General features: G+C 51.2%; 1 protein-coding gene across 6 annotated transcripts; it reads right to left on the bottom strand.

Moving 5' to 3' along the window:
* Nucleotides 1–124: 124 nt before the first annotated feature.
* GGACT (gamma-glutamylamine cyclotransferase) lies at nucleotides 125–27,921 on the bottom strand. 6 transcript variants are annotated; one of them, XM_060191825.1, is made up of 3 exons: nucleotides 27,862–27,921; nucleotides 22,820–22,962; nucleotides 125–2,139 (listed from the first exon to the last, which is right to left on the bottom strand). In XM_060191825.1, exons 2-3 carry the CDS (start codon nucleotides 22,841–22,843, stop codon nucleotides 1,687–1,689), a joined length of 477 nt encoding a protein of 158 aa, XP_060047808.1. In that variant the 5' UTR covers nucleotides 22,844–22,962; nucleotides 27,862–27,921; the 3' UTR covers nucleotides 125–1,686. The 6 variants fall into 6 exon arrangements, with proteins under 6 accessions (XP_060047808.1, XP_060047809.1, XP_016040456.1 ...); XM_060191826.1 differs by having other exon boundaries at nucleotides 22,820–22,959; nucleotides 27,862–27,881; XM_016184970.2 differs by lacking the exon at nucleotides 27,862–27,921 and adding an exon at nucleotides 25,764–25,911 and having other exon boundaries at nucleotides 22,820–22,959.

The following is a 27,921-nucleotide window of genomic DNA, read 5'->3' on the forward strand; positions in this document are numbered from 1 at the left end:
TGGAAACTATAGTAGTTCACCCAGGATCACAGACATAGGCTGACTGATTGATTGATTGATTGATGATTGACTCCAGGGTTATTGAGAGGGCTTGGTGCCTGCACTCCACTGCTCCTGGAGGCCATTTTTCCTTTTTTTGCCCTTATCGTTGTTATTGCTGAAGTTGTTGTTGGATAGGACAGAGAGAAATGGAGAGAGGAGGGGAAGACAGAGAGAGGGAGCAACCACCCCTACAGGTGGGGAGCTGGGGGCTTGAACCGGGATCCTTACACCAGTTCTTGTACTTTGAGCCATGTTTGCTTAACCCACGGCACTACCACCTGACTACCCTCTATTTTTTAATATTTATTTATTATTGGGTAGAGACAGAAGTTGAAAGGATAGGGGGAGATAGAGAGGCAGAGAGACTGCCACCTGCAGCTCTGCTTCACTACCTGTGAAGCTTTCCCCGCAGGGGCTTGAACCCAGGTCTTTGTGTACTATAGTGTGTGCACTTAACCATCTGTACCACCAACTGGCTTTGATTCTATTTTTTTAAAGTTCTTTTAAAACTTCTTTATTTATTGGATAGAGACAGCCAGAAATTGAGAGGGTAGGGGGTGATAGGGAGAGAGACAGAGAGACACCTGCAGCCCTGCTTCACCACCCGCAAAGCTTTCCTCCTGCAGGTGGAGACTGGGGACTCGAACCTGGGTCCTTGCATTTTATAATGTGCGCTCAACCAGGTGCGCCACCGCTCCCCTCCCTTCCCCCACCCCGGGCTGATTCTTTCCCCATCTCTCTATTTTATCATTTCTCTCTCTCTCTGTGTGTGTTTATATATTTTCTTCCCCATTTTCTCCCCAACAGTCCTGCCTTCCCTTCTCTACACCTACTACTAATACTGAGTGTTCTTCCCTTTTTTCCTTGTCTCCCTCAGATAAACGAAACTGTGCCTGGCTTCCTCTGGTGTTTTCCAGATTCGTTGCCATTACATTGATGGTATAAAAACAAGCTTCCTGATGACTTGGGGTCCTGGTGGAATGGGGGTGCAGAGCCCTCGACCACACCAGGCTTTAGTGGAGCGTGCTTTGCTCGGTGCTACAGACCCAAACCAGAGTCCCAGGCAGGGGAGAAGAGGAGAAGCAATGGGGGAAAAGAAAGACTGCTAAAATGAAATTGGGGAGGTGGGCGGTAGCACAGCGGGTTAAGCTCACATGGCACAAAGCTCAAGGACCGGCGTTTGAGCCCCCAGCTCCCCACCTGCAGGGGAGTCGCTTCACAGGCGGTGAAGCAGGTCTGCAGGTGTCTGTCTTTCTCTTCCCCTCTCTGTCTTCCCCTTCTCTCTCCATTTCTCTCTGTCCTATCCAACAATGAACGACATCAATAACAACAACAATAATAACCACAACAAGGCTACAACAACAAGGGCAACAAAAAAAGGGGGAAAACAGCCTCTAGGAGCAGTGGATTCATGGTGCAGGCACTGGGCCCCAGCAGTAACCCTGGAGGCAAACAAAGAAAAAATCACGAAATTATCTTCTTTCCCCGCCGCTTCAGGCCCGAGATGCTCAGTGCCCTGCTGAGTGAGTCCCAGTCCGTCCATCATAGGTACCACCTGCAGGTGGAGTCTGGTCGGTCTCAGTGTCCAGGGGCACCGGGGGACCCTGGCCTTGGCTGCGGGTGCCCCCTCCCCTTCCTCGGGCCTCACCTGTTCTCCCGAGGGTTGTAGCGCAGCCCGTGGGCACCCTGAGAGTCATAGTCCTCTAGGTGCGGGAGCCTCGCCCACTCGGGCGGGAAGGACTCGGTGCTGTAGAGCCAGCACTCCACCGTCCTGCCTTCCTCGCCCCCGTCCCCGTCCAGGACCACGGCGGCCGGCGTGCGCTGGTACATGTGTGGACAGTCCTCGAAGTCGTCCAGGAAGCTCAGCAGGGCCCCGTCCACGGCGTAGACCTCGCCTCGAACGCGGTGCCCGCAGCCCGGCCGCCGCAGCAGGAAGGGCACGTTGTGCGGGCCGGCGATGACCAGCGGGAAGCGCTCCCGGGTGCGGCCCGGGCCCCGGAGGGCCGCCTGGCCGTGGGCGCTGTCCCGCAGCACGCCGTGGTTGGGCTGCCCGCTCTTGAGTGTCCCGTACACGAACACCAGCACTCGGGCCATGGGCTGCGGACACAGGACACAGGGGCTGGGTCAGCGGCCGTTCCCACCCTCCCCTTCCTCTGGGCCTTTCAGGCTGCGGGAGCCGGTCTGCTCTCAGGTGGAGCCTGCTTTTCTAGAAAAGGCACTTGCTACTATCATTATTAGTGATTTGATGTTGCTTTACAAAATGGTAAGATAACAGGGGTAGAATTCCATATGGTTCCCACCACCAGAATTCTGTGTCCCACCCCCTCCACACGGGATGATTCTCTATCTACCGATGTCTATAGCTTTATGTTTTTCCCCCCATTTTTTTTCAATGGTTCTGCCTCCACTTTCCTTCTAAGTCATCCCTACACCTGCTACTACTACTGCTACTGGTGTCTTTCCTTTCTTTTTAAAAATTATTTATTTATCCTTTTGTTGCCCTTGTTTTATGTATTGTTGTGGTTATTGTTGTTGTTATTGATGTTGTCATTGTTGGATAGGACAGAGAGAAATGGAGAGAGGAGGGGAAGACAGAGAAGGGGAGAGAAAGATAGACACCTGCAGACCTGCTTCACCACTTGTGAAGCGACTCCCCTGTAGGTGGGGAGCCGGGGACTCATACCGGGATCCTCATGCCCATCCATGCACTTAACCTGCTGCGCTACCACCTGATTCCCCCCACACCTTTCCCCCCACCCCTTCTCTCTCTGATAAGAGAAACAGGGCCTGACTTCCTCTGGTAGTTTTCCAGATTCACTTCCCTTTCAATGATGGTCTACAAATAAGCTTCCTGGTGACCGATGCTTCAGGTCCTGGTGGAATTGGAGTTCAGAGCCCTGTGGTCATCTTACCCCTCTGGGAGTATGAGCCCAAGCCCAAATTCTTTATGGGGTGCAAAGGTGAAAGGTGAAAGGTCTAGCTTCTGTAATTGCTTCTCTGCTGGACATGGGCATGGGCCTATCTGTCCATACTTTCAGCCAGTCTAGAACAAGTACTGTTCAAAAATAATGCTTTTCATGTTTACTCGTTCACTAGCTAGAGACAGAGAGAAACTAAGAAGGAAGTGGGAGGCAGGGCTTGTGAGGCTACCCCGCTGCAGGTGAGAAGTGGGGACTTGAATCCAGGACCTCGTGCACAGTGACACGTGGGCTCACCCATGCGTGCCAGAGAGACAGAGAGTTTGGGAAGGAAGAGGGAGGCAGACACCAGCAGACTTGTTTTATCTCTCCTGAAGCTTCCCCCCTGCAGGTGGGGAGCAGGGATTTGAACCCAGGTCCTTGTATGTGTCAGTGTGTATGCTCTGCTGGGTGCACCACTGCCCACCCTGGGGAATCTCCTGGTGCCAGGGTTGTTGGCGGGGCTCAATGCCCCCGGGATGCATCCACCACTCCTGTGGCGGCCTTTTTTTTTTCTTCCCCCTTTTATGTTCTTTAAAATTTTTTTTTAAAATTTGCTTTTTTCCCCCTTTTGTTGCCCTTGTTGTTTTATTGTTGTTGTAGTTATTATTATTGTTGTTGATGATGTCATCATTGTTGGATAGGACAGAGAGAAATGGAGAGAGGAGGGGAAGACAGAGAGGGGGAGAGAAAGACAGACACCTGCAGACCTGCTTCACCACTTGTGAAGCGACTCCCCTGCAAGTGGGGAGCTGGGGGCTTGAACCAGGATCCTTAAGCCAGTCCTTGCACTTTGCGCCACCTGCACTTAACCCGCTGCGCTACTGCCCGACTCCCTTTATTTTTTGCCTCCAGGGTTATCGCTGGGGCTCGGTGCCTGCTATGAATCCACTGCTCCTGGAGGCCATTTTTTCCCTTTTTTGTTGCCCTTGTTGTTTATCATTGCTGTTGTTAGTATTATTGTTATTGCTGTCATTGTTGTTGGATAGGACAGAAAGAAATGGAGAGAGGAGGAAAGACAGAGAGGGGGAGAGAAAGATAGACACCTGCAGACCTGCTTCACCGCCTGTGAAGCGACTCCCCTGCAGGTGGAGAGCTGGGGGCTTGAACCGGGATCCTTATGCTGGTCCTTGTGCTTTGTGCCACATGCATTTAACCCGCTGTGCTACAGTCAGACCCCCACCCCGCCTTTTATGTTCTTGATAGAGAAATTGAGAGGTAAAGAAAGAGAAAGAGAGACCAGAGTACTGCTCAGCTCAGGCTTATGGTAGTGCTGGGAATTGAACCCCAGGGATCAAAAGCCTCAGGCAGGAGAGCTTGTCTGTGGAACCATTCTGCTACCTCCCCAGCCTTCCCATTTCCCTCTCGATTTCTGTCTCTGTCCAGTGAAATAAAAATTTAAAAAAGAAAGCACACGTATCTATGTGTATGTGGGACGACCACCTGAGGCCAGCTGCCGTCACAGGCTCAGGGCTCAGCACTAACCCTGCACTCTGTCCGCCCAGCTGTCCAGCTGTCCCTCCCTCAGCTTCGAGGGACACGCAGTGACTTGGTGACTCGCCACGGCAGGTCAGGGAAGGTAAGTACTTGTCACATCACCATCCAGAATGGTTCTTGTGAAAGGGACTCAGGAAAGGGCGTGAAGGTGGATGGAGTGGGACCCTCTTCAGAGATGGCGCTGCCGTGCGGGCACCCATCAAGGAGGCACCATCTGAGCAGTGCCCCGAGCAGGAGGGGGCTGTGGGGACGGGCCATGGAGCAGGTGTGGGGGTATCTGGACCTGACTTATTTTTTTCTTTGCCTCCAGGATTATCACAGAGCTGCCATATATGTAGCTGAGTCCTGAGGTGGGTCCTTACTGAGCCTTAGCCCCCCACCCCCACCCCACCCTGCTGGCTTCTGATCAAATCCAGCTTCAGCTCAGCACAGTTGAGGAAGGCACAGAATGTCCTGAGAGGAATTTCCTTCCTCAGACCACTTTCTGTTTTTCTCGGAGCTCAGAACCACTTACTTATGTTTCCTCCTTTTCTTCCCCGCTCCAGTTTCTCTGACAGACTTTCTGCCTCCCTACGTGGAGAAGCATTGTAAGAACCGTTGCGGCCCTGAGCACCCCTCTCTGGCTGCTCCAGCCTGTCCCTTATCCTGTACCCGCCATCTGGGACTTCCCTGGTTCTCTCCTTGTGCCGAAATCTGTCCCGTTTTCCCTCCTTGGCTGTGAAGCTTATTCCCTACCCCTGGTTAATTTTTTTTTTCTTTCTAGTTTCTTGTTTAAAAAAATTTATTTATTTATTTATTAATGAGAAAGATAAGAGGAGAGAAAGAACCAAATATCACTCTGGTACATGTGCTGCTGGGGATTGAACTCGGGGCCTCCTGCTTTAAGAGTTCAATGCTTTAGCTACTGTGCCACCGCCCAGATCACACCCTTGGTTAATTAACAGGGCCAAGAGTTAGCTTACTGGGTAGGATGAATGAACCCCCCAGCACCAGAGGAAGCTGCAGTGCTGAGGCTTCTCTGCCTCCCTCTCTATCTGAATGAAAAAGTGCACTTGCCCAAGCTCTGCAGAATATATATATATATATATAGTGTGGTTGGGCAGAAAGTTCTAGAAGGAATCTCTTTCAGACTGTCCCGAGCATTCTTCTTTGTTTACTGACTTCCTGTGTTCTGGCTGAGAAGCTCAGTGCTCTGTGGGTATGGGGACTGACACACCTGTTTGACCTGGCCTGGGGCTCTGCTCTCTGGCTTTTGCTGTTTTCTCTGAGCCAGGGATCAGACGCCAGACGCCGCCGAGTGGAACACAGGAGGCCCCTGAGGGCCCTGGAATCCGCCCTGGGGGCTGGGCTCAAACCCAGGTCAGAGAGTTCCTCATGTGTTTTTTTTTTTTTAATTGGAGAATTAGTGGTTTACAATAATTAACAACTATTAGTACATGTGTAACATTTCTCAGTTTTCTGCAAAATACTCTTACCCCCAGCCTGGGCCCTCCTTCACCATTATGCTACAAGACATGAAATTCCCCCTCGCTCTACCAAGAATCCTTGACTTTGGTTCAACACACCAACTCCAGTTCGAGTTCTGCTTTGTGTTTCCCCTTTTGTTCGTATTTCTCAACTTTTATCTATTCATCCTTTTCTTTCTGGCAAATCTCACTTAACATGATTCTTCCCAGCTCCATCCATGATGAGGTGAAGAAGGTGAAGTCACCATTTTTCATAGCTGAGTAGTATTCCATTGTGTATATAGACCACAACTTGCTCAGCCACTCATCTGTTGTTGGACACCGGGGCTGCTTCTAGATTTTGTCTATTACAGATGGTGCTGCTATGAACATAGGTGGACACAGATCTTTTTGGATGGGCATGTTTACTTTTTTTAGGATCTGTCCCCAGAGGAATTGCAGGGTCACAGGGTAGGTCCTTTTTCTAGCCTTCTGAGAGTTCTCATGACTGCCCTCCAGTTGGACCAATTTACAATCCCACCAGCAATGCAGGAAGGTTCTTTGTCCCCACAACCTCTCCAGCATTTGCTGTTACTGTCCTTTCTGGTGTATGACATTCTCACAGGGGTGAAGTGGTATCTCATGGTATTTATTTGCATTTTTTCCTGACAATCAATGACTTGGAGCATTTTTTCATATGTCTGTTGGCCTTTTGGATCTCTGGTAAATATTCTGTTCATATCCTCTCCCCACTCTCCCCACTGGTGGCCACTCCCATGTGCTGATCCAGGGCAGGCCCCAGGATGGTAAACACAGGCTCCAGGCCCACCGCTACCACTTAGCAGCTGCGAGGCTCTGGGAAGGTGATTTTAACCCTGAGCTTGTCCTGTGGCAGAATGGAGCTCACCTGTCTACTGAGCGCAGCTGCCCCTAGCCCTCAATTCTCCACCCTATCTGCTTCCTTTATCAAGATTTTTTTTTCCCCTCCAGGGCTACTACTGGGGCTGGGTGCCAGCACTATGAATGCATTGCTCCCTATTTTTTTTATTAGATAGGACAGAGAGAAATTGAGAGAGAAGGGGGAAAGAGAGAGAGAGACCTGCAGACCTGCTTCGTCCCTTGTGAAGCTTTTCTCTCTGCAGGTGTCGAGCAGGGGGCTCGAACCCTGATCCTTGCTCTTAGTACTATGTGCGCTTAATGAGGGTTGCGCCACTGCCCGGCCCCCTCATTTATCAAGATCTTATAGCGCATAACCTTGCCCCCTGCAATAAATAAATAAATATCAAGGATTTGCGGGAGGATCCCGGTTTGAGCCCCCGGCTCCCCACCTGCAGGGGAGTCGCTTCACAGGCGGTGAAGCAGGTCTGCAGGTGTCTTTCTTTCTCTCCTCCTCTCTGTCTTCCCCTCCTCTCTCCATTTCTCTCTGTCCTATCCAATAATGATGACAACAATAACTACAACAATAAAACAAGGGCAACAAAAGGGAATAAATAAATATAATAAATAAATATCTCCATCTGGTAAGGAGAGAGACTTGAGCTAGGAAAGAGGATGAGAGCAGTTGTGGGGGACGGGAGTAGACAGCATAATGGTTAAGCAGAGACCATGCCTGAGGCTCCGAAGTCCCAGATTCAATACCCCCACAACACCATGAGCCAGAGCTGATCAGTGCTCTGGTGGAAAAAAAAAGGGGGGAGTCAGGCGGTAGCACAGCCGGTTAATCGCGTGTGGCACAAAGCACAAGGACTGGTGTAAGGATCCCAGTTCTAGTCCCCAGCTCCCCACCTGCAGGGGGGTCGCTTCACAGGTGGTGAAGCAGGTCTGCAGGTGTCTATCTTTCTCTCCCCCTCTCTGTCTTCCTCTTCTCTCTCTTTTTCTCTCCTATCCAACAATGACAACATCAATAATAGCAATAATAACCACAGCAATAAAACAAGGACAACAAAAGAGAATAAATAAAATAAATAAATATTTAAAAGAAAGTTAAAAAAAAAGTTAAACAGAGAGGGAGAGCAGTTGTAATTCTCTTCTGTAGAGATGAGAGCTCTTCCCTTAAAGGGAACCAGGTGACAAATCAGACTTCTTTAGCCCAGGAGCAGCCAGCTGGCTAGAATGACTAATCCACCATCCCCTGCACGCTCGCTCGCTATCTGGAGTGGCATCCCCTCTGTGCTGGCTGGAGGGCTCTGCTTGTGTAGAAAAGTGAACCATTCACCTGTCCGGCCCCTCTCATAAGGGAGGCCTGCAGGAGGGAGCTCGTCCCTCCAGGGTGGGTGAGGGGTTCAGAGTTAAGCAATCATTCCCGTTGGAGGATTAAGGCACTTAAGATCACTCTGCCTCAAACCGTGCAGAACCCAGAGGTTGCTTATCAGCGCTAATAAGCCGGGGAGACGCAGACAACCTCAGACGCACCCGGGACATTGAGGCCACCCTGACTCTGAGGGCGTCTTTCCTGAGATGAGGCCTTGGGTGGCACCTACCCCGTCCGCCACCGTCTCCCATGCACCCTGGGGCACAGGCTCAGAGGAATCACTTGGGTCATTTTTTACTTCTGGTGTTGAAGCCGATTCTCAGTGGACTTAGGCAGCTTCTCAGTAAACAGTGCCTCCGGTGGGGGCCAGTGTGTGTGTTCAGGGTGCCACCCCTCCACCTGGGCACCAGAGACCCCGGAGTCAGCCCAGGGAGGCTGGGGGGGGGGGGCAGAGGCAGAGGAGCGGGGTCAGGGCCTGGCAAGGATGCCTGCAGCAGAACTGGGCTCATGGAAATGCCGTCCATCTGTGCTGTCCTGTTTTTCTCTCTCATGTGACAACAAATCTTTTTTTTTTTTTTCTGCTTCTTTTGGTTAGAGGCAAAAGAGTGAAACCACAGCATAGAAGCTTCTTCAATGCACTGGGGGCTGGGCTCAAACCCAGGTCAGGCATATGACAAAGCAGCACTATTCAAGTGAATTATTTCACTGGCCCAAATTATTATTATTGCTACTGATATTACTATTTTACCAGAGCCCTGTTCACATCTGGCTTATGGTGGTATGGAGGATTGAACCTGGGACTCTGGAACCTCTGGCATGAAAGTCTCTTTGCATAACCATTAAGCTACCTACCCCCACCTCCAAATAATGATTTTTGAAAAAAACTGATATATTTTATATGTGAGAACCAGAACAGCGACGCCAAGGGTTGAACTTGGGACCTCCCACTTGTGAGTTCAGAAGTTTCTCCACTAGGCCACTGAGAACAAGCAACTCTTAGATAATGAAAATGCCTTCTTCCTGTGTCATCTGCCTTTACCTCGGGTGACGGGTGACGGTGCAGAAGCAGCATAGCCAGGGCAGGGCAGGGACCCCCCACCCCAAAGGGGAGAAAAACAAGGCCCTCCCAGCATGCCTAGCCGGCCTTCGGAAGGACCCCGCTGGGCCACAGTCACAAGATCCCTTGGAAGTCTTGAGTTTTTTTGTTTGTTTGTTTGTTTGTTTTTCTGCAAACTCAGCATGGTTTTAACAATGACTCCAGTGATTTCTGGGCTAAGGCCTTGCCCCACCCCTCTGACACTGACTCATGCTGAGACAGACAGCTCTCTGAGGGAGCTGGCCACTGTCCCACGGGGGAGTGGGGCGTGGTTACACCCCAGCTGAGGTCCGCCTTGGGGTGACACAGCTCTCCCTCACTCCTCTCTCCAGACAAAGGGTGGGGGGGATGACAAAGACCCTGGAGTTTCCCTCGCTCTTAGGCTGGGCTGCAGAGCCATGCCTCCTTTCCACACCCCCAGATCTTTACAGAAGACAGAGCTCAGCTGGTTAGCCCCCACCCCCGCCCCTCAGGACAGGAGAGAGGAAGAGAGCTGGAGGGATGGGGGCTGGTCAGCTCTCCCCCACCCTGCAGCACAGGCATTCCTGTCTCCTGTCACAGGGGCTGAGGCCCAGCGGCATGACTGGGTGGCAGCACCTAGACTGCCCGGTTTTGCCCTGAGTGCCGGGGGACTTGTCCTCACAGTGCCCCCCCCCGCAGCCATCTTGTGTCTTGAAGCTCTCAGGTATGTCGAATGACCCCCACAGAGTTACCTCCCGCCCCTGGTATTTTCCTCCAGGGAGGTAGGTCCACCGGCTGGAGAGTGGAGCCTGGAGGTGAGGGGACCTCAGGCCTCAGAGAGGTGACCCACCTGAGGTGAACAGACATGCAGGCTAGTCCCTGATGTGGGGAGTGGGCCACCCCACTGCCACACTCCCTAGTTGTGTCCCGCAGAGCTACAGAAGGTTCCGAGTCACCACATAGTCCCTCGGTAGCAGGACAGACAGAGGCCAGAGACCAAAACCTGTCACATAGCAGTCAGATGACACCAGCTGGAAGCAAGCTGACAAAGCTTGAGGGAGGGGAACCCTCAAATCACTTTTGTCAAAAGTGAGGGTGGTGGACTTTAGACTAAGAAACCCAAGATAAAAGAAAAGGAAGGAAGAAAGAAAAGACGAGAAGAAAAGAGAAACCCAAGATACCCAATGGCCCTGGATAACTAGCAGACTTTGGATGAATAATGGCATTCTTTTTTTTAAAAAAAATGTATTTATTCCCTTTTGTTGGCCTTGTTATTTTATTGCTATAGTTGTATTGTTGTTATTGATGTTGTTGCTGTTGGTAGGACAGAAAGAAATGGAGAGAGGAGGGGAAGACAGAGAGGGGGAAAGACAGACACCTGCAGACCTGCTTCACCTCTTGTGAAGCGACTCCCCTGCAGGTGGGGAGCTGGGGGCTCGAACCGAGATCCGTTCGCTGGTTCTTGCACTTCGCACCACGTGTGCTTAACCTGCTGCGCTACTGCCCGACTCCCGACATTACATTCTGTCAAAAACCAACCAACCAATAAACCTTATTTTTCAGAGATGCATTTGGAAGTTATCTAGAGTTTGTAAAAATGTCACAGTTGGGACTTTAATCTATTCTAACAAATCAAAAAAAAAGAAAAGAAAAGAAAAAAGAAGATTTTATGAAACATGTCATACAAAATCTTTTATTTATTTTTTTTAATTTTTTTAAATACTTATTTATTTATTCCCTTTTGTTGCCCTTGTTGTTTTATTATTGTAGTTATTATTGTTGTTGTCATTGTTGGATAGAACAGAGAGAAATGGAGAGAGGGAGGGGAAGACAGAGAGGGGGAGAGAAAGACAGACACCTGCAGATCTGCTTCACCGCCTGTGAAGTGACTCCCCTGCAGGTGGGGAGCCGGGATTCGAACAGGGATCCTTATGCTGGTCCTTGTGCTTTGCGCCACCTGCGCTTAGCCTGCTGCGCTACCGCCCGACTCCCAAAATCTTTTTTCTAACCAGAGCACTGCACAGCTTGGCTTATGGTGGTGCAGGGGATTTAACTTGGGACTTTAGAGCCTCAGGCATAAGAGTCTCTCTGCATAACCATTATGCTATCTATTCCATGCCTGCTACAAAATCTTAATTGTTGAATCTGGGTGATAGATATATAGGAATCACTATATTATAGTCTCCCAGCTTTATAGATTCCCAAAAAGAAACAATGGTGAGTTACTGATGTAAGAAATGAAAGAGGAGAAACAGATATGAAAATGGGCATCACTGTGTTTGAGTGTGTACACACATACACACACACACAAGTGGGGGCATACCCTGGTCCCCAAGGGAACCCAGATCCAATCCCGGCACCACCATAAGCTATGGACCAGTGGTGCTCTGGTCTCTCTCCTCTCTGCTGAAAATAAATCTTAAAAACTAAAAAGCGGGGAAAAAAAAAAAAAGGAAGGTGAGGATTAATCATTAGACCTCACTTTCAAATGCTGAAAAAGTGTAGACACACTCACAGCCACCAGCATAAAAGGGCAGCTAATAAAAGAACATGGTAAAGTATTTTACACCAACACATTTTGTTGGGAAATTGTGAGGATGTGGTTGAGCTTGGCAGGGCTTCACTTGAGGGGACATCCATCCTCTCGTCTTATCAGACTTATTATCTACATAATCACTGTTTTGCCTAAAAGATCCCCACCCACTCCATTCCTTTGATCTATCTTTTTTCTACCCTCAAGACCCTCCCTGCCTGCAGGGTATTATTAATCCTACCAGTTAAAATCCTCACAACAGTTGCTAAGGAAGTTGCTACCTGTCCGGTCCCCTTTTGCCTTTCTCTGCCCCCTTTCCTAGCCATTTCTGTTTCCACCTTGCCACTTCCAGGTCAGACCTTTAAAATCCTGGGCTCCCTGATCAATAAAGGATCAAACTGTCTCGCCACCATGAGTCTGTTCCTGAGTCATCTCCCTCGAGTCATTGAGTGAGTAGCAGCCCAGGCTGGCTCCGGTCGCGTTCTCTCCAACCCAGAGAGTACGAACCTGGGAAGAGGCACCCCCATGCTAGCCCAGCAACATTTTACAACTTAGAGAAAATGGAAAAATTCTTTGCAAGATACAAATGATCAAAGGTCACTGAAGAAAAAAATAAATAACCTGGACAGCTCTGGACCTATTTCTGAACTTCTACTCCTAGTTAAGTCTCTTGCAAAGAAGTAGGTAGCTTCTATGGCAAATTTCACCTAACTTTTAGGAATATTAAATAAACCTTCCCAGAGCACAGCAAAGGAAAGAGTCCTTTCCAACTTCTTTCATGAGGTCACTGTTATCCACCTAACAAACCAAATGAAGACATTACTAGAAAAGAGAGCCACAGGATGATCTCTCTTCTACCTACCAACCTAGATAAAGTATGATATACTATCAAAATAAGCAACATGTGAGTTTTCAGATTTCTAGAAGGAGAGAGCAGGAAGGAGGCAGAAAACTTACTTAAAGAAAAATGGTCAAAGGCTGGACAGTGGCACACCCAGTTAAGCACACAAATTGAATTGCATAAGGACCCAGGTTCAAGCCCCTGGTCCCCATCTGCAGGGGGAAAGCTTCACAGGTGGTGGAGCAGGGCTGCAGGTGTCTCTCTCTCTCTCTCATTATCTCCCCCTTCCCTCTCAATTTCTGTCTCTATTTAAAACAGAACATCAAGGGAGCCAGGTGGTAGCATAGCTGGCTAAGTACACAAGTTACCATGCTCAAGGACCCTGGTTGGAGCCCTTGCTCCCCACCTGCAGGGAGGAAGCTCCAAGGGCGGTAAAACAAGTACTGCAGGTATCTCTCTGTCTCTCTCCCTCTCTGTCTTCCTGCCCCTCTCAATTTCTCTCTGTCCTATTAAATAAAAAAAAGGCCATCAGGAACAGTGGATTCTACATGCAGACACTGAGCCCCAATAATAATTTGGTGGTAATTAAAAAAAAAGAATAAATATAAAATAAAATATTAAAAAATAATAATGGTCAAGAACTTCCCAAACCATAGAAATCTATACATACACGTTCAAGAAGCTAAAGAGACCATCCAGTTACTTCAATTCTAAATGATCTTTTCCCAGATGCATTATAAAACCATCAAAATAAGTAAATAAATAAAATGCAGAAAAACTAAGTCCGAGGCAGGAAGAACACCAGACTGTACGCTACAGAGGGAGCACCATCCGGTCACCTGCCTGCAAATCCGCTGAGGCGCCTCCAGTGAGTGTCTGCAGCGTCTCCCATGAAAGCCGTACTGTCCCCCCACACAGAGGGCAAAGAGAGACCCCCACCCCCCAATCAGCAGACGGCAGCTTAATAACCAAGGATTCTTGCTTCGAGGCTTTGTCTTGGGCAACTGCAGGGAAGCTCTCAGCGCTCCCTGCCAAAGCTCTCAAGTTTATAGAGAGGTTTTGACCGTGTTCGGACACGTACGTCACCCCATAAGTCTTAACAACACAGGACTTAGTCTCAAGGCTGGAGACTTGGAACAGCTTCTGGGAACAGGGAAGCAAAGAGAATACATGTTCCAGGAGGCAGGAGTGGGGGGGGGGGTAAGGTGTTTCTACGTGCCCGGGGTCCAAGTCTGGGGTGAATAGGCACTGGGGTGGAGTCCGTCCTTCACTGCCTCCCTCTGCGAGGATTGCTCAGCAGAAACCTTGAGGCTGGGAGAGTGGGGCAATAGATTCACGGAGGTGACAAGAACAAAAGGACACTTGCTAGCCCAAATAACTCACTGCAGACACACTGAAGCTATGAGGCCCGGTCAGGGAGAGGTGTGGTGGTAATACGCCAGGCTTGCTTGCCTGGGGCCCCCAGGGGCCCCAAATCGAACCCCGGCACCACCATAAGCTATGGACCAGCAGTGCTCTGGTCTCTCCCTCCTCTCTCCTGAAAAATAAATCTTAAAAGCTAAAATGGAAAGGAAAAAAAAAAGGAGGGTGAGGATTAATCATTAGATCTCACTTTCAAATGCTGAAAAAGTTTCTCTGGGGGGCTGGGTGGTAGCACACCAGGTTAAAGGCACATAGTGCAAAGTGCAAGGACCTGTGCAAGGATTCTAGTTCGAGTCCCTGGCCTTCCACCTACCTGGGGCAGCCCTTCACAGGCGATGAAGCAGGTCTGCAGGTGTCTTTTTCTTCCCCTCTGTCTTCCCTGCTCTTTTAATTTCCCTCTGTCCTATACAACAATAGCATCAGCAATAACAACAATGGGAAAAGATGGCCTCTGGGAGCAGTGGATTCTTAGTGCGGGCACCAAGCCCCAGCGATAACCCTGGAGGAAAAAAAAATTCCTCAAGCTAGAGTGCCCATAAGTTAGATACAAACACATAAGAACATAAAATAAGCTGGTAAAGCGAAATACAGAGCCTAGTTCCGGCTGATTCTGACACTGTGAGATGGCACTGTTCTGACTACTTCTCTGTAGTCCAAAGAGGGGTCAGAGCAAAAAACAAAACAGACAGACAGACAAAAAGCCACTATAGCTCCTGCCATTCAGTAATGAATACACAGGATGAAAGAGGCAGACAGTGCCTTGAAAATACTCAGAGGGGGCTGTAAACTGACAGTCCTTTTGTAGGCGACCAAAGTTAAGCTGATCTCACCATAAGACAGAATGGTTCCGGGTAGACGTTTTTTTAATACTAGAGTCCTGGTAGCCACAAAGCAGAAGCCTATGGCAGATTCCCAAAAATAGCAACAGAAGAGGGTCAGAGCACATATCCCTGGAAGAAGGATCAAGTTCAAGGAAGTAGCAAGAGAAGAAGGAAAAAAAATAAATATACAAGAGTCAGACGCCAAGAAACTGGCATTAGTAAGTTCCTACCCATCAACAATTTCCCTGTGTGGAAATGGATTAATTCTCCAGTTAAAGACAAGTGACCAGTCAGATTAAAAACTAACTATTAATATATGCTGTTTACAAGAGTCCCAGCAGCTTTAAGGACACAGAGGCTCAACGTGGAGGCATAGGAAGAAGAAGCCTCCTTCAAGCGAATCCCAAGTAACAGCTCTATTTACACCAGACAAGAGACTTTGAGCCCGACATGATAGCAGTGACAAAGAAGGTCACGATTCTGCTGACTGGAGCTATGTGGAGACTGCAGTGCTGACCTGCCCCCACGCCGCACGGCCCATGTGTAACTTCCACAGAGCTCCCCGCAAGGGTGGCGGTGTCACGTCCATGAACACAACTAGTTGGCCCCTGAGACGGCTGAGTGTAGGATGGCAGAATCCACTGACGAAACCCCACATCTGGGATCGGGTGGTTGAGTGCACCTGGTACAATGTGCAAGGACCCAGGTTTGACCCCCCCAGTCCCCCCACCATGGATTTATGGTTATCTCTATCCAATAAACAAATATAATTAAAAATTAAGAAAAAAAAACACATCCTTTCATCCTTCATCCAAACTCATGACAAATCATGTACAAAAAGCACAGTCCTCAGCACAGTACTAGCTGGTGCGGTTCACCTGCCAGTTAGCAATAGGCCTGCGTGGCAGAGCCCTTTCCCCCACCCCGTCTGACTGGCTTCTCCGCAGTCTGACATCAGGCCAGTCTTCCTTCCAACTCCTCCATCCTCTGCTCTTTGAGTGAAGATGGTTGAGAAGTTTCTAGTCAACCTCCATCCTTAACCTTCACCTAGGAACGTTTAATTCATTTAGAGAACACGGGACAGTCCTGGGTTCAAGTTCCAGTCCCCTTTCCAGGCTGGGGGAACCCTTCCCCAGAAGCGATTCAGTGAATGCCACAAGCACCTGCCTCAGTGTCAGGCTCACAATGACCAACGCCTGCTTCCAAGGATCTCGCCTCGTGATCCTCCTGGTTAGGGACCTCCCGTCTTAGGCTCCGGGTGGCCCTGTCAGACCCCTTTATCCCTCAGCCTGCCGCTTTTGTGTTGGAGACCTTTCTACATCTTCACATGATCTGTCTGGGTTCCTTGAGACATTCTGCTATAACTGCTAGTCCAGGTAGCTCAGTGTCCTAAAGCTGAATGATTTTCCAAACAGCCGGCCCATGGGACGGAGCTACACCAAGGCTGGTGGGAAAGTCTGACAGCTGGGATGCCCTGCTGTCAGACTCCTTTCCCACCTCCTTTCCCACCTCCCTCAGGGCTCAGGGTCCTGGGGGGGTCCAGTCTCACTCCCGGCACCCCATCAGCCTGGGGAACACTCACCTCTCTCTTCTCCTGGCCTTGACTCTGTGCTCCTCTTAGCCTCGTTAAACATTAAACTGGGTTTCAGGTTATTTATCCACTGTTAATTATCTACCAAACTTCTGTGAACAATTATATATGTAATTGCCACCATGGTTATTGGCAGGGTTTAGTGTCAGCACAATGAGTCCACTGCTATCAGCAGCCAGTCCCCCCCCCCCCTTTTTTTTTTCTATTTTCTTTGATAGGGCAGAGAGAGAAAGGGGGAGATAGAGAAGGAGAGAGAAAGAGAGAAACCTGCAGCACTGCTTCCTGCAGGCGGGGATTGGGGTGAATTGGGTTTTGTGTTTACTTGGCTTCTTGTTTGCTGGCATAAGCAAAGTTTTCACAGCCGGGATGGGCCACCTGGGAGAGCTAACCACTAGGCTCAGAGGCCCATGTCACAGCTCTCTCGTTCCCCTGGCCCTGACCCACTTCAGAGCCTGAGTGTTGGACAGTGCCAAGTGATGTGAATTCTTGTTAACGTGTACAACACTATCATAAAATCAAGGTGGGGGGAGGTGGTGGGAGCTGGGGAGGCAGCATAATGGTTCTGTAACCATGTGCCTGAGGCTCTGAGGTCCCAGGTTCAATCCTCAGCACCACCATCAATCAGCCAGAGCTGAGCAGCATTCTGCTAAAGACCAAAAACAAAACTTCAAGTGACCAGTTAGCCAACTAACAAAAGTGAAATAAATAAAGATAGGGTGGGGATAGACAGACCTGTGCTGGATTAGCACAGTCAACGGCCAAGCCTTTCCCGCTACGAGACAAGTTCTCAAGATCTTCCCGCACAGTCATCACCGCCCAGCTATTATCCACATTGGTCTCCAGCTCCCACTGATTCTGTGCTTGGAGAAACTAAGATGGAACTTTCGGAAAGCAAACTGGCGTCTGTTCAGTGATCTTACCAACAAATCTATTCCTGCAATTCCAATTAACTCTATCCCCTCTGAAGATTCCAACAGGTGCTTCCGCCAAGCCATCTTCAAAGCAGCTTCCCAAGCCATTCCTCGTGGGAGACGTGCTAACTATACGCCTTGTCTTGATGTTGAATGCGAGCAACTACTAAAGCAGTACGATGAGTCAGGCAACCCAGATGTGGCTGACCATCTCATTGCCTCCCTGGATGCAGCACACCAAGCCCGCTGGCAACAACTCACGGAGAGTCTGAACTTCACCCACTCAAGTAGGAAGGCCTGGAAGCTTCTTCACAGACTAGGTGCCGGTAGCCAACCCCCTCCCATCTCCCATCCTCCCGTATCTCCAAACTCAGTGGCCAGTCACCTAACTCAAGTTGGACGTGCTAAGATTGACCCAGTCTGGAAAAGAGAAATTTCCCATGAATGGTCATCCCACTTCCGGTTATCTTGTCCATCTCCAAAACTCTCTCCCTTTACACTGTCTGAACTGGAAGACGCTTTGAAGAGGGCTAAACCGGGAATGGCTATGATAACATCACCCCAGAACTCATTCTTAACCTGGGCCCCGCAGCAAAGAAGTGGCTCGCTTCATTCCTGTCCCACATCTTGGAATCTGAGTCTATGCCCAAAGTTTGGCGTCCTGTGAAGATTATAGCGGTTTTGAAACCAAAGAAAGACCCAACACTGGCCGCCAGCTAGAGACCAATTTCTCTCCTCTCCGTGTGTTACAAACTCCTTGAGAGGCTGCTTCTGTCACGTATTTCTCATCTTACAGAGAAATTCCTATCACCCGCCCAAGCTGGTTTCCGCCCAGGAAGATCTACCTGCGAACAAGCCCTGGCCCTCTCAACTTACACTGAAAATGGATTCCAGAAGAATTTAAAGACGGGTGCTGTCTTTGTTGATCTCACAGCAGCCTATGACACGGTCTGGCACCGTGGTCTCCTAGTCAAGATCTCAAGATGCCTGCCTCCATGGGTGGCCAACACTATATCGTTTCTTCTCCAAAACAGAAGATTCCGGGTGCATCTGGGTGACAAGTCTAGCAGATGGAGACTTGTCTCAAGTGGCCTCCCCCAGGGCTCTGTTCTGGCTCCTACGCTATTTAATATTTACATCAATGACCTCCCAGAAACTTCTTCAAGGAAGTTCATCTACGCCGATGACATCTGCTGTGCAACTCAGGCATCCAAGTTCGACATCCTCGAGGAAACACTCACGAAAGACATGTCTCTGATATCTGATTACTGTAAAAAATGGCGACTAATCCCTAGCACTGCAAAAACGGTATCATCTGTTTTCCATCTACACCATGCCTCGGCCTCGCGTGAGCTTAATGTGCAGCTTGGTGATACGAGAATCCGGCATGAAGCCCAGCCAGTCTATCTTGGTGTTACTCTTGATCGCACTCTGTCATTTCACAAACATCTCATAAAAACTGCAGCAAAGGTGGGCGCGAGGAATCACATCATTGCAAGACTGGCCAGCTCCTCATGGGGCGCGAGCGCTTCCACACTACGATCATCATCTCTGGCATTATGCTATTCCACTGCAGAATACTGTGCCCCAGGATGGTTCCATAGCCCCCATGTCCACTTGGTCGATTCCAAATTATATTCCTCCATGAGGATCATTTCTGGAACCATCCGTTCCACCCCGGTTCCATGGCTACCAGTTCTTAGCAACATCACCCCGCCAGATATTCGTCGGGATGCGGCATCATCTAAGTTCATTTCCCACGTCTACGCTCGACCGGACCTGCCAATATACGCGGATATCTTCGCCCACCCTGTCCAACGCTTGACATCTTGTCACCCAATCTGGTCCCCTACGCCTACACTGAACTTCTCTGCTCCAGACTCTTGGAAACAGAGCTGGCAGTCAGCTGAGGTAAAGAACAAACACCTCATCACAGACCCCTGCAAGCATCAACCTGGCTTTGACCTAGCACGTTATGATTGGGCCCTCCTCAATCGCTATGGAACAGGCCACGGCCGGTGCGCCGCTATGTTCCATCGCTGGGGAGCCAGAGACGACCCGAACTGCCCCTGCGGCTACAGACAGACTATGACCCACATAGTCAACGACTGCCACCTCTCCAGATTCAAAGGAGGTCTCGAAACTTTACATCAGGCTCAACCTGACGCTGTTGACTGGCTATGGAAGAAGGGCAAACGCTAGAAGAAGAAGAATGGTTATGTAAACAGACTCTCATGCCTGGGGCTCCAATGCCCCAGGTTCAATGCCCGACACCACCACCAAAAGTCAGAGCTGATCAGTGCGCTTGTAAATAAATAACATCAAAATAAAGGCGGCTTCAGAAAGTCTGAGGCTCCTGAGTGGCTCTTCCCAAGCTGAGTACACAGGAGCTCTCCAGGCATCTTCCCCTGGTGTTCCCTGAACATAGGCGTGCAGGCGTCCTAGGGGCACCGTGTGCTCGCTCACTGTTCCCAGACTCGGAGTCGAATAACGAGCATTGGGAGAAATGGAGGACAGGTGACCTAGCAGTGCTCTGGTGCTTAGCTCTTCTGTCTCTCAAAACAGAAAAGAAAACCAATCAGATGTATAGAATAAGGGGGCTGGGAGCTGGCCCACTTGGGTGCACACATTACCATGCGCGAGGACCTGGATTCGAGCCTCCATTTGGAATGCTTTCTTACTGGGGAGATTTTAGAACAATTAGGAATTATCATGGACTGGGAGAGCTCAGCACTAAGCACAGGACTTGCTTGTGACTGAGACCCCAGGGGCCCCCACACACACACTCAGGTTCGATTCCCGGCTCTGTACCTGGCAGAGCTGAGTAGCAATGTTTTGGCTTCTCTCTCTCCCGGTCTCTCTCATAAGTAACTCCATCCAGAAGGGGTGCCATGGGGAAAGCGTTTGCCTCTCGAGCATCGAGTGCTGCATTCAAGGCATCGGTCGTGCAGACAGATGCTCTGGGTTCTCGCCCCCAGTCTGCCATTAGTAAGTGAACCTTAAAAAAAGAAGACAAGCCGGCAGCATCTGAACACCAGAGAAGCTTCTCAGAGAGCTCCTGTGAAGGTCAGATGGGTCACCTTGGGACTTGACAGCCCTGCGCCCCAAGGGGTAAGCCTGCTTCCGGGGTTGGGCGGCAGCTCACCAGGTAGAGCACAGGCCTTACTACATAAGAAGCTTATTTCTTTGCAGATCCAGGGCCTTGTGCATCCACAGCTCCACTGTTCTCGGCTGCTACTTCTATTCTTCTAGCGTTTGCCCTTCTTCCGTAGCCAGTCAACAGCGTCAGGTTGAGCCTGATGTCTGCTTGTTGCTGGCTTTGAAAGTGACTGGGATCCATGTGGATTCAGTCAGCTAGGAAGGATCGTCAGTTTCCCCAATAAATGGGTACTCACGGGATACACCACAGGAAGGTCGATCCAATGCATCCCATTCTTCTATGAAGAAGACAGACAGAGTGGGTGAGATGCTCTGGCCCCAGAGCTCCCTCCCATGCAGTCCTGGGGACACACACACACACACACACACACACACACACACCCCTACCTCTACCTGTGAGCCATCTCTCCAGCCCTGGGGGTTATTTTTTGAATGATGTCGCTTTTAAGCTTTCACATACATGAATACACAGTCAGCACCCTGATTCATTTGGGGCAGTACTGTGTCTACCCTGAGCTCGAGTCCATGTGACCATTCAGGGCTCCTCCAGGGCCTGGTGAAGTTTAGTTGCACTTTGGGGTTGTCCGAGCTCAGCTGCTGAAGGGGAAAGGGAGCGCTGGCACCAAGCTGCAGATGCTCCCGTGACGCCATCCTGACTTCCCTGGGCAGACAACCTCACCAATGTGTCCCAGAACCTCACCTCCCCAGAGCCCTGCCCCACTAGGGAAAGACAGAAAAAGACTGGGAGTAGAGACCTGTCAACGCCCATGTTTAGCAGGGAAGCAATTACAGAAGCCACACCTTCCACCTCCTGCATCCCCATAAAGAATTTTAGTCCATACTCCCAGTGGGGGAGAAATGTTAGGGGAAGATGACCAGAGGGTTCTGAAACCCCATTCCACCAGTGTCCTGAGAGAGAAAGGAAAAAAAGGAAGGACATTCAGAAGTAGTAATAGGTGCAGGCGTGACATAGAAAGGACGAGAAGGTAGGACCATAATAAAAATGGGCAAATCTATATAGTTAAACCCATATCTGCGACCCTAGAAAAGCAACTGCAGCTTCTAATGGAGGGGATGGATGGGGACACAGAAGTCTGGTGGTGGTATGTGTCAGGAAATTGTGAGGAGCCTCACAAAGCACCCCACATTCCTGATACTATGGCCTATCTACATAATCATTGGTTTGCCTGAAAGATCCCCACCCATTCCATTCCTTTGATCTATCTTCTTTCTGCCCTCAAGACCCTCCCTGCCTGCAGGGTATTATTATTAATCCTACCAGTTAAAACCCTCGCAACAGGGGGTCGGGCGGTGGTGCAGTTGGGTTAGACGCATGTGACGCAAAACGCAAGGGCCGGCGTAAGGATCCTGGTTCGAGCCCCCGGCTCCCCACCTGCAGGGGAGTCGCTTTACAGGTGGTGAAGTGGGTCTGCGGGTGTCTGTCTTTCTCTCCCTCTCTGTCTTCCCCTCCTCTCTCCATTTCTCTCTGTCCTATCCAACAACGAACAACATCAACAATGGCAATAATAATAACCACGACGAGGCTACGACAATGGGGGCAACGGAAGGGGGGAAGAAATGGCCTCCAGGAGCGGTGGATTCATGGTGCAGGCACCGAGCCCCAGCAATAACCCTGGAGGAAAAAAAAAAAACCCTCGCAACAGTTGCTAAGGAAGTTCCTACTTTCCCAGTGCCCTTTTGCCTTTCTCCACCCCTTTCCTAGCCATTTCCATTTCCAACCTGCCACTTCCGGGTCTACCTTTTAAAAACCTTGGCTCTCTGATCAATAAAGATAGTGCACTGCCTCGCGCCACGTGTTTGGTTCCTGAGTCATCTCCCTCACGTTGCTGAGCGAGTAGCAGCCCAGGCTGGATCCAGTCATTTTTCTCTGCAACCCAGAGAGTACGTGTCCGGAAAGAGGCACCCCCATGCCAGCCTGGCAGGGATGGTGTGGAACTGTACCGTTATCATTCTGTAAGCTAGTATACAATATATGTGATGTGGAATGTGTGATAGCTATACTATATATATAATGAAAAGAAAAAAGACCTGAGTGTGTAAGTGTGCACTGACAGTTACACAGATAACACTCAGAAAAAACGAGAAGGGAAACCAGTAAGGGCAGCTTGGCTGCTGGACGTGAGGGGATAGACAGTAAGAAAATGGTCAATGGCACAGCACCTGTCTCTTCTTCAGTGACACAAGGAAGACAAGCAATTCTAACCCACTGTCTCTGGTGCTCAGAGGTGAGATGAGCAAACGCTCTGGAAGGGAGGGAGAAACAGCACTCACCCGTACACTGGCTTCCTCAGACATGAGCCTGGAACTGGGCAACCAGCACCACGAAGCACTTTGACTTCAGAGTCCTCCCCAAAGGGCTGCTGGGGAGAACAGGCCCTCTTCACCGTGGGACCAGATGCCAGTCCTCAGCCCTGCTAGGGTGGGAGACCAGGGGTGGGGAGGTGAGTGCAGCCTTCGAGAGACATGGAGCCCTGTGGAAAGCACTATGGAGCCGTGGTGCACCTGGTTAAGCGCACACATTACAGTGCGCAAGGATCTGGGTTCAAGTCCCCAGTCCCCACCTGCAGGGGGAAAGCTTCATGAGTGGGGAAGCAGGGCTGCAGGTGTCTGTCTGTCTCCTTCCCTTTCTGTCTCCCTCCCTCTCCCCTCTCAATTTCTGTCTTTATCCAATATCAAATAAATAAAAGATTTTTTTAAAAAAAGGGAAAAAAATCTTTAAAAGAAGAAAAAGAGAGTTCTCCAACAAGATTCATGTGGAAATGGCTGATGATCTAGCAGCACGGCTTCTAGGCTGTTGTCTAAGGGGCATGGAAACACTCATTCAGAGGGAAGTATCCGCCCTGGTGCTCACAGATGCATTATTCACAGTCACCAAGGAGTGGAAGCAGCCCAGACGCCCATCAACTAATCTAAAGAAATTATGGGTTAGCAGGCCAGGTGGTGGTGCACTGGGGTAAGCGCACATACTGTGAAGCACAAGGACTGGAGCAAGGATCCCAGCTCGAACCCCAGCTCCCCACAATTCAGGAGGGGTCACTTCTCAAGCAGTGAAGCAGGTCTGCAGGTGTCTATGTCGCTTTCTCCCTCTCTATCTTCCCCTCTTCTCTCAATTTCTGTCCTATCAAAAAAAAAAAAAAAAATGGAAAAAAATGGCCACAGGAGCAGTGGATTCGTAGCACCAGCACCGAGGCCCAGCAATAAACCTGGAGTACTACTCTTCATTGAGAAGAGACAATATTGTGTCCTTTGGGGCTAAATGGATGGATCTGGAGATGACTGGACTTAGTGCAGCAAACAAGGAAGTCAAAGGTGGTTTCAATCATGTGTGGAACTGAAACAAAGGACTCAGCCTTGGCGCACAGGTGCACGCACACACGTGACCAAACTGTCTCTAAGACTCAGTGAGGGCTCTGGTGATTACTGTCGGTGGGAGCACAGGAACTTGGCAGTGTGGAGCTCTACCCCAGATACAGCCTCCCTCACAGATGGAGCTTCTGGCCCACAAGCGCCTCCAGCCTGGCATCGGGGCCCGGGGTCACAGTGCAGGAGGATCCTGGTCCCCACTTCTAGGGTGAAGCTTCACATGTACTGCAGGTGTTTTTTTTCTCTCTCCCTCCCTCCCTATGTCCTCCTTCCCTCTCAATTTCCGTCTCTGTCAAAGATAAACAGGGCAAAGAAAACAGGGCAGTGACAACAACGGTCTTGAGTATGAGAGGTCCCAGACTCCGTTTCTGGCGCCCACAGCCAGCGCCGAGCCATGTGGTAAGACACATGCAGAGTGATTCCCCGGCTCTTTCTCTCACTCCGATCTCTCACACAAATGAATGCTCTAATAATAAAAAGAAATCTGCAAGCGATGAAGGTGACCTACCCACCCCCAAAGACACTTCAACAAGTTGAGTCCATCTGATGGATACAGCGAAGTTCACCTTCTGTACTCTCTGCTTTTTAATTTTCCCAACAAAAAAAGGCATCTGAATCTTGACTTAACAGAAAGTAGTTTGTGGTGAAAACTGCCGTGGTTACAGGGGAAGAAGGGACAGTGGGAGGTGGCCAGAGGGGTCGTTCTGATCGTGAAGTGGAGGAACCTAGTGGTGGGGACTGTGGGCCTTACACACACACTGAGGAGTGCAAAGTTGAACCCTTGAAATTCTATTATTTATTTTTGACTCCTGTCACTAGGCCTCAATGCTGGCACTGCAAATCCACTACTCCTGGTGGTCATGTTTTCCTTCTTGTATAGGATAGAGAGAAATTGAGAGGGGAAGAGAGAGAAAGAGGGAGAGAGAGGGAGAAGGAGAGAGAGAGAGAGAGAGAGAGAGAGAGAGAGAGATCTACAGACTTGCTTCACCACTTGTGAAACATCCCTGCTGCATGCAGGTGGGGAGCCGGGGGTTTGAACCCAGGTCCTTGTGCATAATACTATGTGTGCTTAATCAGTGCACCACCACCTGGCCCTCAACCCCTGAAATTCTGTACCATCCTAAACCAACGGTAAATCAATAAATCCCAATCCCAGAAGCATCACCAAAATTTTTCTGACACTATTAAATCATCAAGTCAAACCCAAATTACCAAATGTTTTGTTATCTATATATATTAAAATATTATTTATGATTGGATAGAGACAGAGAGAAATTGAGAGGGAGGGGGGATAGAGAGGAAGAGAGACACCTGTAGCCCTGCTTCACCACTCGTGAAGCTTTCCCCCTGCAGGTGGGGACCGGGGGCTTGAACCCAGGTCCTTGCACACCATAGTACATGCGTTTAACTGGGTGCACCACTGTCTGGCCCCTAAATGTTACATTTTAATAGTTTGATTCAGGGTCCAATTAAAAAAATTAATGAGAAAGGAAGAGAGAGCCAGGGCTTCATTCAACCTGGAACATTTGACACCATGCATCAAACCTAGGTCCTCAGGTTTGAGAGATCAAGTCTCAAACCTCTGTGCCACCTCCCAAGCTACACATATATATTTATGATTTATTTTGAATAGAGACAGCAATCGAGAAAGAAAGGAGAGGTAGAGGGGAAGAGAGAGAGATATCTGCAACTCTGCTTTACCACTCATGAAGCTTCCCCTGCAGGTGAGACCCAGGGGCTTGAACCCAGGTCCTTGTACACCGTAATGTATGTGCTCAACCAAGTGCACCACCACCCCATCCTCCCAATAATTTTCAAAAGCATCCACAAAATGTTAGCAGTCCTTACACACCTAGACTGCTCCCGCTGTGATGGGCACATACGAGTGGATTCTCCCGGAAAACCACTGTATTTAGCTCCTCCTGGGGCTGTCACCGGGCAGCCTTTTCTTTGGTCGTGAGATAAAATTTCTTATTCTTTTGACTGGGACTAAATCAGGGTGTGCCCCCCCAGCCAGGTCACTGTCCCCCCACCTGACCCCCCCAGCCAGGTCACTGTCCCCCCACCTGACCCCCCCAGCCAGGTCACTGTCCCCCCCCACATCACCCCCCAGCCAGGTCACTGTCCCCCCACCTGACCCCCTCAGCCAGGTCACTGTCCCCCCACCTGAACCTCCAGCCAGGTCACTGTCCCCCCACCTGAACCCCCAGCCAGGTCACTGTCCCCCCACCTGACCCCCAGCCAGGTCACTGTCCCCCCGTCTCACCCCCCAGCCAGGTCACTGTCCCCCCACCCCAACCCCCAGCCAGGTCACTGTCCCCCCACCCCAGCCCCCAGCCAGGTCACTGTCCCCCTATCTCACCCACCCAGCCAGGTCACTGTCCCCCCATCTCACCCCCCAGCCAGGTCACTGTCCCCCCATCTCACCACCCCAGCCAGGTCACTGCCCTCCCCCGACCCCCCCCAGCCAGGTCACTGTACCCCATTTCACCCCCCAGCCAGGTCACTGTCCCCCATCTCACCCCTCAGCCAGGTCACTGTCCCCCATCTCACCCCCCAGCCAGGTCACTGTCCCCCCATCTCACCCCCCCAGCCAGGTCACTGCCCTCCCCCGACCCCCCCCAGCCAGGCCACTGTCCCCCCATCTCACATCCCCAGCCAGGTCACTGTCCCCCCATCTCACGCCCCAGCCAGGTCACTGTCCCCCATCTCACCCCCCAGCCAGGTCACTGTCGCCCATCTCACCCCCCAGCCAGGTCACTGTCCCCCCATCTCACACCCCAGCCAGGTCACTGCCCTCCCCCGACCCCCCCGAGCCAGGCCACTGTCCCCCCATCTCACATCCCCAGCCAGGTCACTGTCCCCCCATCTCACCCCCCCAGCCAGGTCACTGTCCCCCATCTCACCCCCCAGCCAGGTCACTGCCCTCCCCCGACAACCCCCCCCCCCCCGCCAGGTCACTGTCCCCCATCTCACCCCCCAGCCAGGCCACTGTCCCCCCATCTCACCCCCCAGCCAGGTCACTGTCCCCCCATCTCACCCCCCAGCCAGGTCACTGTCCCCCATCTCACCCCCCAGCCAGGTCACTGCCCTCCCCCGACCCCCCCCTAGCCAGGTCACTGTCCCCCCATCTCACCCCCCAGCCAGGTCACTGTCCCCCATCTCACCCCCCAGCCAGGTCACTGCCCTCCCCCGACCCCCCCCAGCCAGGCCACTGTCCCCCCATCTCACATCCCCAGCCAGGTCACTGTCCCCCCATCTCACCCCCCAGCCAGGTCACTGTCCCCCATCTCACCCCCCAGCCAGGTCACTGTCGCCCATCTCACCCCCCAGCCAGGTCACTGTCCCCCCATCTCACACCCCAGCCAGGTCACTGCCCTCCCCCGACCCCCCCCTAGCCAGGTCACTGTCCCCCCATCTCACCCCCCAGCCAGGTCACTGTCCCCCATCTCACCCCCCAGCCAGGTCACTGCCCTCCCCCGACCCCCCCCAGCCAGGCCACTGTCCCCCCATCTCACATCCCCAGCCAGGTCACTGTCCCCCCATCTCACCCCCCAGCCAGGTCACTGTCCCCCATCTCACCCCCCAGCCAGGTCACTGCCCTCCCCCGACCCCCCCCTAGCCAGGTCACTGTCCCCTCATCTCACCCCGCAGCCAGGTCACTGTCCCCCATCTCACCCCCCAGCCAGGTCACTGTCCCCCATCTCACCCCCCAGCCAGGTCACTGCCCTCCCCCGACCCCCCCCAGCCAGGCCACTGTTCCCTGGTCACCCCAGTCGTCCCCTCGTCCCCCACCCCCACCCCGTCAGCTGTCCCCGCGGCCCGGCCACTGTCCCCATCCTTGACCAGGCTCTGTCCCCTCGGCCCGTCCAGATGTCGTTCCCCTCCTCCTCCCGGATCCCCGCCCAGGGGTAGGGGCCGCCGTAGTGACTGCGAGCGCTGGGCCTCACCTGCCGTCGGGGAAGCGGCGGAGCAACGAGCGCAGCGCCCAGCGGGACGCGCGGGCACCC

Source organism: Erinaceus europaeus, chromosome 5 (assembly GCF_950295315.1).
Source record: "Erinaceus europaeus chromosome 5, mEriEur2.1, whole genome shotgun sequence".
Taxonomy (NCBI): Eukaryota; Metazoa; Chordata; class Mammalia; order Eulipotyphla; family Erinaceidae; genus Erinaceus; species Erinaceus europaeus.